At 39.3% G+C, this 15,000-nt stretch overlaps 2 protein-coding genes across 2 annotated transcripts in view; one reads left to right on the forward strand and one right to left on the reverse strand.

Annotated features, from left to right (window-relative positions):
- Positions 1 to 2,330, forward strand: part of wwox (WW domain containing oxidoreductase) — a 1,010,123-nt gene extending 1,007,793 nt beyond the window's left edge. Inside the window, exon 9 of the mRNA XM_062041005.1 lies at positions 732 to 2,330. Coding sequence (XP_061896989.1) covers positions 732 to 923 — 192 coding nt within the window. The 3' untranslated portion in view covers positions 924 to 2,330. The remainder of the gene's footprint in view (positions 1 to 731) is intronic.
- The window catches only part of LOC133646042 (transcription factor Maf-like), a 137,071-nt gene continuing 123,842 nt past the window's right edge, over positions 1,772 to 15,000 (reverse strand). Inside the window, exon 3 of the mRNA XM_062041008.1 lies at positions 1,772 to 2,303. The gene's annotated coding sequence lies outside the window, so the exon portion shown is untranslated. The remainder of the gene's footprint in view (positions 2,304 to 15,000) is intronic.

The following is a 15,000-nucleotide window of genomic DNA, read 5'->3' on the forward strand; positions in this document are numbered from 1 at the left end:
AGCTATGTACACAAAAGCGTGGTAGTGTTGGTGTCGCTGCCAGTTGTGAGCTATTTATACAAAATAGTGGTAGTGGTAGCGTTGCTGCCAGTTGTTAGCTATGTACACAAAAGCATGGTAGGGTTGGCATCACTGCCGGTTGTTAGCTATGTACACAAAAGCGGGGTAGTGTTGGCGACACTGCCAGTTGTGAGCTATGTACACGAAAGCGGGGTAGCGTTGGCGTCGCTGCCATTTGTGAGCTATTTACACAAAAGAATGGTAGTGGTAGCGACGCTGCCAGTTGTTAGCTATGTACACAGAAGCATGGTAGTGGTGGCGTCGCTGCCAGTTGTGAGATGTTTATACAAAATAGTGGTAGTGGTAGCGTCTCTGCCAGTTGTTAGCTATGTACACAAAAGCATGGTAGTATTGGCATCACTGCCGGTTGTTAGCTATGTACACAAAAGCAGGGTAGTGTTGGCGTCACTGCCAATTGTGAGCTATGTACACGAAAGCATGGTAGTGGTGGCACCGCTGCCGGTTGTTAGCTATGTACACAAAAGTGGGGTAGTGTTGGCGTCACTGCCAGTTGTGAGCTATGTACACGAAAGCATGGTAGTGGTGGCGTCGCCGCCAGTTGTTCTTCTCGTGGTCCCACAGACATCCAGTGGATATAAATAAATATATGTAAAGAAATATTTGTCCACAAGTCTCCCAATGTCCTGACGTCTCGTTTTGTGTGTCCGCAGCAACAAGCTGCCGCCACCACCGTCTACTGCGCCGTGGCCCCGGAGCTGGAGGGCGTGGGCGGCATGTACTTCAACAACTGCTTCCGCTGCGTCCCCTCCTTCCAGGCGCAGGACCTCGCCGCCGCCACCAGCTTGTGGGAGTCCAGCGAGCGCCTGGTGTCGCAGAGCTCGGCGGGGGTCCAGGCCCTCTGAGCCCCCCAGAGAGGGCGTGGCTTGTCCAGGCGGGTAGACAGGAAGTGGAGCCCTACTAGACGGTAGACAGGAAGTCGACCCCGGGAGGAGGAGATGTTCACACTTGGCTTCCTTTTTTTTCTGCTTCCCAAATCCTTTTAAAAAATAAAAAAAAAAGTCCCCTTCAAAATAAAACGCCAGACGTGGTCCTGATGCGTCTCATTGCGGTGTTTTTCGAGTAAATATAGGACATTAGGGCCACACTAAGCAGGGTGTTTGACGTGGAAAAAAGGCTGATAATACTTTAAAAAAATAAAAAATAAAAATAGTCCCAATTTACAAGAATAAAGTTGTAATATTGTGTAAAAAAAGAAAGTGATGGTAATATTACAGTATTTGTAGTAAATATATGACATTAGGGCCAGACTAAATAACAACATCCCGGGTGTTTGACGTCGGGAAAAAAAGGCTGATAATACTCTGATTAAAAAAAAAGAAATAGCAAAAAAAAAAAAGTCCCAATTTACAAGAATAAAGTTGTAATATTGTGTAAAATGATGGTAATATTACAGTATTTTTACAATAATTAAATGAGTTTCATGGGGAATTATATTAGGGATTTCTGGTAATAATATTACACCTTGATCACCTAAAATTTCAACTTTTTCATTCTCCGAAATTTACATAACATAACATAATATTCAATAAAATCTATTGTGATTTTACATAAAATGGCTTTTTTTTCACATATTACAACTTCCACAAAAAAAATAAAAAATTCAACATAAAATCGAACTTAAAAAGACATTTACTCTAATTACAAAAACATTGGATTTACTAATCGTATTATTACTAATAGTTAAGACCTTTTTTTTTTTTTTTTTTTTTTAATTTTTTTTTTTACAAAAGTTCTGGACAACGACAAAAAAGTAAATATCAATATCAGAAATAAAAGTTGTATTTTTTGGAGTATATAGTTGAAATATTAGGAGCAACTTTTTCCAATAAAAACTTTAATGTTATTCACTCTGATTTAGTGTGGCTCTAAAATACTTCTGCTCTTAGGGGCGGGGCTAAGTAATGATCACGTGACACTATTGGTCCGATACATAAATCTGCGATAATTACACTTGAAATAATGTCTGTACAATATTCACAACATCCTGATTTGTGCTAAAGGGACGTCACTTTTTTTTTCTTCTTTCTTTTCCACTTTTCTACATGAATCACTGTAAATATTAATAAACTAGATTGGAGGTATCGGGTTGGGAATAGCAAACACGTTTGGAGGAGTCCTGGGTTCTAGTTTCCTGCCACCGGTGAAGTTTGGATCTTTGAGTCTGGTGCTGCTGGGAGACGTTGTGCTTAGTGGCAGTCTGCTGGAAGGTTCCAGAAGGACATCTGTGGACAGACCAGAGACAACTCAGTCACACCTTCTCAGCAAAATAAAAAAGTTGACAAGAAATTTGCATGCTTTGTTTTTTTTTGTGTGTGAACGTGTCCTTCTTCATCATGATGTGTTATTTGTTTAAAACAATCTTATATAATAATTAGGGATGTCCGATAATGACTTTTTGCCGATATCCGATATGCCGATATTGTCCAACTCTTTAATTACCGATACCGATATCAACCGATACCGATATCAACCGATATACACAGTCGTGGAATTAACACATTATTATGCCTATTTTGGACAACCAGGTATGGTGAAGATAAGGTACTTTTTTAAAAAATGAATAAAATAAAATAAGATAAATAAATTAAAAACATTTTCTTGAATAAAAAAGAAAGTAAAACAATGTAAAAACAGTTACATAGAAACTAGTAATTAATGAAAATTTGTAAAATTAACTGTTAAAGGTTAGTATTATTAGTGGACCAGCAGCACGCACAATCATGTGTGCTTACGGACTGTATCCCTTGCAGACTGTATTGATATATATTGATATATAATGTAGGAAGCAGAATATTAATAACAGAAAGAAACAACCCTTTTGTGTGAATGAGTGTAAATGGGGTGGGTTGGTGCACTAATTGTAAGTGTATCTTGTGTTTTTTATGTGGATTTAATACAAAAAATAAAAATAAAAAAAAAGATACTGATAATAAAAAAAAACGATACCGATAATTTCCGATATTACATTTTAACGCATTTATCGGCCGATAATATCGGCAGACCGATATTATCGGACATCTCTACTAAATACTGCATATTTCAGTTTTACTATTAAAAAAAACTAAGTTGTTTTTGACAGAAAGGCCATAAAACATTTTTTTTTAATTTGCATTACTTTATATCAACTTGAAGTTGATATAGAGATTTACTGTAAGCTTTAAATAATTAAAATAATAATAATAATCTGACTTGTTTTTAACATTTTAATGACTGAGACACTTTATGGTCCCCGGGACCCCTAAAGGTAAAATAAATTTTAAAAAATCCATATATTTTGTTATGGTTTGAAAATGAAAAATATCAAAATGAATGAGTGTAAATGGGGGAGGGAGGTTTTTTGGGTTGGTGCACTAATTGTAAGTGTAGCTTGTGTTTTTTATGTGGATTTAATAAAAAAAAACAAAAAAAAAACGATACTGATTAAAAAAAAACGATACCGATAATTTCCGATATTACATTTTAACGCATTTATCGGCCGATAATATCGGCAGACCGATGTTATCGGACATCTCTACTAAATACTGCATATTTCAGTTTTACTATAAAAAAAAACTAAGTTGTTTTTGACAGGAAAGCCATAAAACATTTTTTTTTAATTTGTATTACTTTATATCAACTTGAAGTTGATATAGAGATTTACTGTAAGCTTTAAATAATTAAAAAAATAATAATAATCTGACTTATTTTTAACATTTTAATGACTGAGACACTTTATGGTCCCCGGGACCCCTAAAGGTAAAATAAATTTAAAAAATCCATATATTTTGTTATGGTTTGAAAATGAAAAATATCAAAATGAATGAGTGTGAATGAGTGTAAATGGGGGAGGGAGGTTTTTTGGGTTGGTGCACTAATTGTAAGTGTATCTTGTGTTTTTTATGTGGATTTAATAAAAAAATAAAAAAATAAAAAACGATACTGATAATAAAAAAAACGATACCGATAATTTCCGATATTACATTTTAACGCATTTATCGGCCGATAATATCGGCAGACCGATATTATCGGACATCTCTACTAAATACTGCATATTTCAGTTTTACTATAAAAAAAACTAAGTTGTTTTTGACAGAAAAGCCATAAAACATTTTTTTAAATTTGTATTACTTTATATCAACTTGAAGTTGATATAGAGATTTACTGTAAGCTTTAAATAATTACAAAAATAATAATCTGACTTATTTTTAACATTTTAATGACTGAGACACTTTATGGTCCCCGGGACCCCTAAAGGTAAAATAAATTTAAAAAATCCATGTATTTTGTTATGGTTTGAAAATGAAAAATATCAAAATGAATGAGTGTGAATGAGTGTAAATGGGGGAGGGAGGTTTTTTGGGTTGGTGCACTAATTGTAAGTGTATCTTATGTTTTTTATGTGGATTTAATAAAAAAAAAAAAAAAAAAAACGATACTGATAATTAAAAAAAACGATACCGATAATTTCCGATATTACATTTTAACGCATTTATCGGCCGATAATATCGATTGAAGATGATTTATTGTCAATTCTTAACATGCACAAGACGCATAAGAACTGAAAAGTATCTTTTCGGCCCAGTCCCACTAAGAGCAGACATACGTTACAGGGAGACAAGACGAGACCGCCGACGGGGCAGCCATTTTTACGGCGCTCCTTTAAAAAAAAGGTAAGAAAAAGGTGATATTGGGAAAGGGGGGGGGGAGAGTAAAAAAATATCAGTCAAAGGCTGGATCCACAAAAGGGGGTCCAGACTGAGTCCAAGGGAAAAAACCTCAAACATGACAGTCTTATATAATAATATCATTCAGGAGGGAAAAGAGCAGGTTGTACACAGGAGGAGATAAAGTATCAGTGCAGGTGTCTTATCAACGTTCTTTCACACACTATCAGAACATGTTATTACTACTGGAAATGAGAAGGATTCGTAAAAACACGTCCAACTGGACTCTTCTGAGCAAACATTTTGATGTTGATGCTAGGACAGACCTGGGCATTCTACGGCCCGCGGGCCACATCCGGCCCGCGTGAGGCCAATCATAAATTACAAAATAAATTTAAAAAAGTATCTATGTCGAGTGTGCAATACAACGGTGCTGCTTTTGTTTCGAAAAGCGTTATTCGTACTACTTCCGTGTGGACGTAGAAGAGGGGCGCATTTGAGAACGTGTCACTCTCCCGACGCACTGTAACGAGGCGGGTTGAGACCATCGCTGGAAACTTGGAGCTTCAGCTGACTTTGACTGTTTTTCGCTGGCTTTGGGCGAGAGCTGCGATGTACGTGACACGGCCCAGCTGCTCATCTTCTTACGTGGGATAAGTGCAGACTTTCAAATCACGGAGGAGCTGGCGGCCATGCAGTCAATTAAAGAGACAACCACAGGTCACAGAGGTAAATGCGTGTTTGGACATGTTAGGACTGAAATGGGACAAGCTGGCAGGTGTGACAACAGATGGTTGTCCAAATCTGACGGGGAAAAATGTTGGACGTTTAAAGAGGATGCAGGATAAAGTGACAGAAATGGACATTTTTGCATTGTATTATACATCAGGAAGTGTTGTGTAAGACAGTGTTAAAAATAAAACCATCAAAAGCAGTCTGCTTTTGTATAAAGTTAAGTTAGGTTAAATGAAATTATTATTAATATTATTATTATTGTTATTGTTATTTATTATTATTATTTATCCTACAGTATATCAAAAATAATATTGAGCAAAATGTAATTGAAATATTGTCGGTGTGGCCCTCTAGCAGTGCTCGGGTTGCTCATGCGGCCCCCGGTAAAAATTAAATGCCCACCCCTGTGCTAGGACCATGTTGATGTTGATGTAGTACGTATGTATGGATGTATTGTTTACATTTTGCCTGTTATTGTTTAAATGTAGCATGTTATTGTTTACATTTTGCGCATTGTTGACATTTTGCATATTATTGTTTAAATTTAGCATGTTATTGTTGACATTGTGCATGTTATTGTTTAAATTTAGCATGTTATTGTTGACATTTTGCGCGTTGTTGACATTTTGCATATTATTGTTTAAATTTAGCATGTTATTGCTGACATTTTGCTTGTTATTGTTTAAATTTAGCTTGTTATTGTTTAAATTTAGCTTGTTATTGTTTACATTTTGCGCATTGTTGACATTTTGCATATTATTGTTTAAATTTAGCATGTTATTGTTGACATTTTGCATGTTATTGTTTAAATTTAGCATGTTATGGTTTACATTTTGCGCGTTGTTGACATTTTGCATATTATTGTTTAAATTTAGCATGTTATTGTTGACATTTTGCTTGTTATTGTTTAAATTTAGCTTGTTATTGTTTACATTTTGCGCGTTGTTGACATTTTGCATGTTATTGTTTAAATTTAGCATGTTATTGTTTACATTTTGCTTGTTATTGTTTAAATTTAGCTTGTTATTGTTTACATTTTGCGCGTTGTTGACATTTTGCATGTTATTGTTTAAATTTAGCATGTTATTGTTTACATTTTGCACGCTGTTGATATTTTCCATGTTATTGTTTGAATTTAGCATGTTATTGTTGACATTTTGCATGTTATTGTTTAAATTTAGTGTTATTGCTGACATTTTCCATGTTATTCTTTGAATTTAGCATGTTATCGTTTACATTTTGCATATTATTGTTTACATTTAGCATGTAATTGCTGACATTTTGCATGTTATTGTTTAAATTTAGCATGTTATTGTTTACATTTTGCGTGTTGTTTACATTTAGCATGTTATTGTTGACAATTTGCGTGTTTGCATGTTATGGTTTATATTGTACAACGTAAAGGAAATCTGAATCCAACTGTAGGGAAAAGACTTTAAAAGTAGAGCCAATATTAACCCAACACTAAACATAACTTGAACTGGTTTTGTCCGAACCAGAACCACAAGTCTAAACCCGACCTGGATCCTAATCCCAATCCTGAATAAATGTATCTTCAATCCTGATTAAGATGAATCCAGGCCTGCCCTCAAAGTTATATTGCTGACAAGGAAGTGATGGTTGATTATTGATGATTGATGATTGATTATTGATGATTGATGATTGATGATTGATGATTGATTAGTGATGATTGATGATTGATGATTGTCAATCCAAACTTTGCCCTGGCTGTACCTAATGAAGTGGCCAACGAGTGAGGCGTTCGAGGAAGCCCGCGATCGAAGACCCCTTCAGGCGCACATCAAAGGAGCGGACATGTGAGCGTCCTGAGTGAAGGGGGAGGAGCCTGCCCGGCCGCCATGGCGAGTGTCATCGATCAGCTTCTATCGGGATCATCTGATAGCTGATCAATACACTACACTTCCTGTCTGTGGGGCAGTGACCTTTGACCCCCACTTCCCTCACGCACACACACACACACACACACACACACACACACACACACACACACACACACACACACACACACACACACACACTCACACACACACTCACTGACTCACACACACACTCACTCACTCACGCACACACTCACACACACACACACACACACACACACACACACACACACACACACACACACACACACACACACACACACACACACACTCACTGACTCACACACACACTCACTCACTCACGCACACACTCACACACACACACTCACTCACTCACTCACACACATGCTTACACTTCACTTCACTTCACACACACACACACACACACACACACTTACATACACACACTTACACATACACACCCTCAGACACACACTTATACACACACTCACACACTCATTTAAACACCCACACACTCACACACACATTTAAACACCCACACACTCACACACACATTTAAACACTCACACACACTTACGCACACACACACACTTACACACACACACACACACACACACACACACACACACACACACACACTCACACACACTTACATACACTAACACACACACTTACACACACACACACACACTTACACACAATTACACACACACACACACTTACACACTTACACACACAAACACACACACTTACACACACTTACACACATACACACAAACACTTACAAGTCCTTACACACACACACACTTACACACACTTACACACTCAAACACACTTACACAAACACACACGCATACACTCACACGTACACTTACACACCCACACACACACTTACATACACTTACACACACACTTACACACACACACACACACACACACTTAAAAACACTTACACACACACCCTCACACACCCACACACACCCTTACACACACTTACACACTCACACACACTTACACACACACACACACTTACACGTACACACACTTCCACACACACAAACATACACACACTTCCACACACACTCACACACACACACATATTTACACACACACACACACACACACACACACACACACACACACACACACACACACACACACACACACACACACACACACACTTACACACACACACTTACACACCCACACACACACTTACACACACACACACACACACTTATACACCCACGCACACACTTACACACACTTACACGTACACTTACACACCCACACACACACTTCCACACACTTCCACACTCACACACACACACACTTACACGCTCACACACACACTCACACACACACACACACACTTACCACACTCACACACACACTCACACACACACACACTCTTACACACTCACACACACACTCACACACACACACACACTTACACACTCACACACACACACTTACACACACACCCACTTACACACTTACACACACACACACACACACACACACACACACACTTACACACTTACACACTCACACACACACTCACACACACATACACACTTACACACTCACACACACACACTTACACACACACCCACTTACACACACACACACTTACACACTTACACACCCACACACACACACACACACACACACACACACACACACACACACACACACACACACTCACACACTTACACACACACACACACACACACACACACACACTTACACACCCACACTTCCACACGCTCGCATGAAGAAAAGCAAGAGTGTATGTTCTCCTTGCTGTTCTTCCCTTCACTGAGTTCACTTCAAAGTGTCCACTAATTGTTTACGAGCCATCATTTCATTTTCCATGATTGTTTTTATTTCTTCTGGTGATTAATTCCACCTCTCCAAGAATAATTACGAGAGGATTGATTTGATTACGCCTTTCTTCTGCCCCCATTGACTGAGGGAAGGCCGTTTGGAGCGGATATATTTAATGATCACAATCAATGTTAAAGCTCTCTCCAGACCCGACTAACTCAATAAATATCTGCCAGCAGGAAATTTACCATCTGACTGCAGCCGGCAATAAAAGTCTCATCCTCCCACTTTCCAGGCCTTCTCCGCCGGGACTCAAACTGCTGATACATTTTCATTAAGTGATGCTCTCACTTCTTCTTCTTCTTCTTGTCTACACTTCAGCTGACACAAAAACATCACACCGACTTGTCAACAACTCAATGCTGCTCTTCCTCCAGTGAACGCCAGCTGCCTAGCAGCTTGGATGGGGCCCGACTCGTAAAGTTTTGTCCAAAAATGAAGCCTTTTGTGACATGCAAGTCAGGGCAGTAAAACAGCTGATCAAACAAAACATCAATAATATAAAAACACGTATAATTACCGTATTGCCCTGGCTATATGAGAAGACATCAATATTTTTACACAAGCCACTGATATTAAGGATGTGTGTGACAGGGCAGTAAAACGGCTGATCAGACAAAACGTCAATAATATAAAAACATGTATAATTACCGTATTGCCCTGGCTATATGAGAAGACATCAATATTTTTACACAAGCCACTGATATTAAGGATGTGTGTGACAGGGCAGTAAAACGGCTGATCAGACAAAACGTCAATAATATAAAAACATGTATAATTACCGTATTGCCCTGGCTATATTAGAAGACATCAATATTTTTACATAAGCCACTGATATTAAGGATGGGCAGTAAAACGGCTGGTCAAACAAAACGTCAATAATATAAAAACACGTATAATTACCATATTGCCCTGGCTATATTAGAAGAAATCATTATTTTTACATGAGCCACTGATATTAAGGATGTGTGTAACAGGGCAGTAAAACGGCCGATCAAACAAAACATCGGTCATGGACCCCTTAGCTGCGCAAGCTAGCTCTCCAATCAGCTAAACAGACTCAATAACTCCACGGTGACGTTTTGGTGAACTTACTGAGGAATTTGCGAAAGTGAAACAATACGAAAAGAAAGCCAATGTAAGTTAATCATACAAAAAAGTGTTAGCATAATGCTAATGACACTAGCATCATTACATTAAGATAGCGCGTACAAATATGCACGTAAACACACACAGGAGACGGCTTAGTAAGTATGAATTGTTTTAGGTATAGTGTACAACTTCGAGTAATGAGGAACACCAACTGCCGCAGCTTAGATGGGGCCCGACTCGTAAAGTTTTGTCCAAAAATGTTAGCCTTTAGTGACATGCAAGTCAAACAGAATAGTGATTTCAAGACTTCAATAATATAAAAACATGTAAATTTACAGTATTTCCCTGGCTATAATAGAAGAAATTAATATTTTTACATAAGCCACTGATATTAAGGATGTGTGTAACAGGGCAGTAAAACGTCCGATCAAACAAAACGTCAGTCACGGTCACGGACCCACTAGCTGCGCAAGCTAGCTCTCCAATCAGCTAAACGGACTCAATAACTCCACGGTGACGTTTTGGTGAACTTACTGAGGAATTTGCGGAAGTGAAACAATACGAAAAGAATGCCATTGTAAGTTAATCATACAAAAAGTGTTAGCATAATGCTAACAACACTAGCATTATTACATTAAGATAGCGCGTACAAATATGCACGTAAACACACACAGGAGACGGCTTAGTAAGTATGAATTGTTTTAGGTATATTGTAAAACTTGGAGTAATGAGGAACACCAACTGCCGCAGCTTAGATGGGGCCCGACTCGTAAGGTTTTGTCCAAAAAATGAAGCCTTTTGTGACATGCAAGTCAAACAGAATAGGGATTTCAAGACTTCAATAATATAAAAACATGTAAATTTACAGTATTTCCCTGGCTATATTAAAAGAAATCCATATTTTTACATGAGCCACTGATATTAAGGATGTGTGTGACAGGGCAGTAAAACGGCTGATCAAACAAAACGTCAATAATATAAAAACACGTACAATTTCCGTATTGCCCTGGCTATATTAGAAAAAGTTAATATTTTTAGACAAGCCACTGATATTAAGGATGTGTGTAACAGGGCAGTAAAACGTCCGATCAAACAAAACGTCAGTCACGGTCACGGACCCACTAGCTGCGCAAGCTAGCTCTCCAATCAGCTAAACAGACTCAATAACTCCACGGTGACGTTTTGGTGAATTTACTGAGGAATTTGCGAAAGTGAAACAATACGAAAAGAATGCCATTGTAAGTTAATCATACAAAAGTGTTAGCATAATGCTAACGACACTAGCATCATTACATTAAGATAGCGCGTACAAATATGCACGTAAACACACACAGGAGACGGTTTAGTAAGTATGAATTGTTTTAGGTATATTGTACAACTTGGAGTAATGAGGAACACCAACTGCCGCAGCTTAGATGGGGCCCGACTCGTAAGGTTTTGTCCAAAAATGTTAGCCTTTTGTGACATGCAAGTCAAACAGAATAGTGATTTCAAGACTTCAATAATATAAAAACATGTAAATTTACAGTATTTCCCTGGCTATATTAGAAGAAATTCATATTTTTACATAAGCCACTGATATTAAGGATGTGTGTGACAGGGCAGTAAAACGGCTGATCAAACAAAACGTCAATAATATAAAAACACGTATAATATAATATATATTAGAAGACATCAATATTTTTACACAAGCAACTGATATTAAGCATGTGTGTAACAGGGCAGTAAAACGTCAGATCAAACAAAACGTCAGTCACGGTCACGGACCCACTAGCTGCGCAAACTAGCTCTCCAATCAGCTAAACAGACTCAATAACTCCACGGTGACGTTTTGGTGAACTTACTGAGGAATTTGCGAAAGTGAAACAATACGAAAAGAATGCCATTGTAAGTTAATCATACAAAAGTGTTAGCATAATGCTAACGACACTAGCATCATTACATTAAGATAGCGCGTACAAATATGCACGTAAACACACACACAGAAGAAGGTTTAGTAAGTATGAATTGTTTTAGGTATATTGTACAACTTCGAGTAATGAGGAAAACCAACTGCCGCAGCTTAGATGGGGCCCGACTCGTAAAGTTTTGTCCAAAAATGTTAGCCTTTAGTGACATGCAAGTCAAACAGAATAGTGATTTCAAGACTTCAATAATATAAAAACATGTAAATTTACAGTATTTCCCTGGCTATAATAGAAGAAATTAATATTTTTACATAAGCCACTGATATTAAGGATGTGTGTGACAGGGCAGTAAAACGGCTGATCAAACAAAACGTCAATAATATAAAAACACGTATAATTACCGTATTGCCCTGGCTATATGAGAATAATTCAATATTTTTACACAAGCCACTGATATTAAGGATGTGTGTAACAGGGCAGTAAAACGGCTGATAAAAAAAAACGTCCGTCACGGTCACGGACCCACTAGCTGCGCAAGCTAGCTCTCCAATCAGCTAAACAGACTCAATAACTCCACGGTGACGTTTTGGTGAACTTACTGAGGAATTTGCGAAAGTGAAACAATACGAAAAGAATGCCATTGTAAGTTAATCATATAAAAGTGTTAGCATAATGCTAACGACACTAGCATCATTACATTAGGATAGCGCGTACAAATATGCACGTAAACACACACAGGAGACGGTTTAGTAAGTATGAATTGTTTTAGGTATATTGTACAACTTGGAGTAATGAGGAACACCAACTGCCGCAGCTTAGATGGGGCCCGACTCGTAAGGTTTTGTCCAAAAATGAAGCCTTTTGTGACATGCAAGTCAAACAGAATAGTGATTTCAAGACTTCAATAATATAAAAACATGTAAATTTACAGTATTTCCCTGGCTATATTAGAAGAAATTCATATTTTTACATAAGCCACTGATATTAAGGATGTGTGTGACAGGGCAGTAAAACGGCTGATCAGACAAAACGTCAATAATATAAAAACACGTATAATTACCGTATTTCAACAATTCATACTTACTAAACCGTAAGTATGAATTGTTTTAGGTATATTGTACAACTTCGAGTAATGAGGAACACCAACTGCCGCAGCTTAGATGGGGCCCGACTCGTAAGGTTTTGTCCAAAATGAAGCCTTCTGTGACATTTCATGGCCCAGCCCTAATGCAGACAATAGGAAATATTTTACATGTAAAACAGCAAATATGACTACTATAATTATGAGGATGATTGCATTATTCTTAATGTTCCAAGAATAAAAATGTAACATATTTGAGTATTTCCGCAGGTTTTGCAGCACCCGTGAATCTTGTCCCTGTCAAGTCCCTCCGTGCTTATCCTCGCTCTTCTTATTCCACCTCTTTATTTGTTTATGGAGAGCGCGGCGCGGCGGAGGAGATCCCCGGCGTGTCCTCGGCGCGAGACAGCGTGACCTTGTAAACCCTGAGTTATTTCACCCCGACAATGGTGCGGCACCCGGGGGGTGGAGGGGGTGGAGGGGGGTGGTGGTGATGGGATGGAGAGAAAGAGCTCCTGCCTGTCAGCCTTTCAAACGCTAAGAAAAATGAGCACTTGGGCTGAAGTACAATTATTAGCCCCTGTCCGCAGATTCATCACGCCGCAGAGTGGGAGGGGGCGGGGCAAAAGGTTGGGAAACAAGGAGAAGGTGAGGAACATGGCCGCCGGGGGGAAAAAAGGAAAGTCTGTGAGCGAGAATGTGAAGGTGGTGAGGAGTCAGGTGGTGAGGAGTGAGTTGGTGAGGAGTCAGGTGGTGAGGAGTTAGGTGGTGAGGAGTCAAGTAGTGAGGAGTCAGGTAGTGAGGAGTCAGGTGGTGAGGAGTCAGGTGGTGAGGAGTCAGGTGGTGAAGAGTCAGGTGGTGAGGAGTCAGGTGGTGAGGAGTCAGGTGGTGAAGAGTCAGGTGGTGAGGAGTCAGGTGGTGAGGAGTCAGGTGGTGAGGAGTCAAGTAGTGAGGAGTCAGGTAGTGAGGAGTCAGGTGGTGAGGAGTCAGGTGGTGAGGAGTCAGGTGGTGAAGAGTCAGGTGGTGAGGAGTCAGGTGGTGAGGAGTCAGGTGGTGAAGAGTCAGGTGGTGAGGAGTCAGGTGGTGAGGAGTCAGGTGGTGAAGAGTCAGGTGGTGAGGAGTCAGGTGGTGAGGAGTCAGGTAGTGAGGAGTCAGGTGGTGAGGAGTCAGGTAGTGAGGAGTCAGGTGGTGAGGAGTCAGGTAGTGAGGAGTCAGGTGGTGAGGAGTCAGGTGGTGAGGAGTCAGGTGGTGAGGAGTCAGGTGGTGAGGAGTCAGGTAGTGAGGAGTCAGGTGGTGAGGAGTCAGGTAGTGAGGAGTCAGGTGGTGAGGAGTCAGGTGGTGAGGAGTCAGGTAGTGAGGAGTCAGGTGGTGAGGAGTCAGGTAGTGAGGAGTCAGGTGGTGAGGAGTCAGGTGGTGAGGAGTCAGGTAGTGAGGAGTCAGGTGGTGAGGAGTCAGGTGGTGAGGAGTCAGGTAGTGAGGAGTCAGGTGGTGAGGAGTCAGGTAGTGAGGAGTCAGGGCACACAAGGGAAAAAAAGAGGAAAGAAGAAGAGTGATGAAATAAGAATAGTGAGGAAGGGAGAAGAGTAAAGAAAAGAAGAAGAGTGAGGAAAAAGAGAGGAAAGAAAAAGAGCGAGGAGAAAACAAGAGAGGAAAGAAGAAGAGTGAGGTAAGAAGAAGATAGGAAGGAAGAAGAGTGAGGAAAGAAGAAGAGT

The sequence above is a fragment of the Entelurus aequoreus genome, linkage group LG03 (genome assembly GCF_033978785.1).
Source record: "Entelurus aequoreus isolate RoL-2023_Sb linkage group LG03, RoL_Eaeq_v1.1, whole genome shotgun sequence".
NCBI lineage: Eukaryota > Metazoa > Chordata > Actinopteri > Syngnathiformes > Syngnathidae > Entelurus > Entelurus aequoreus.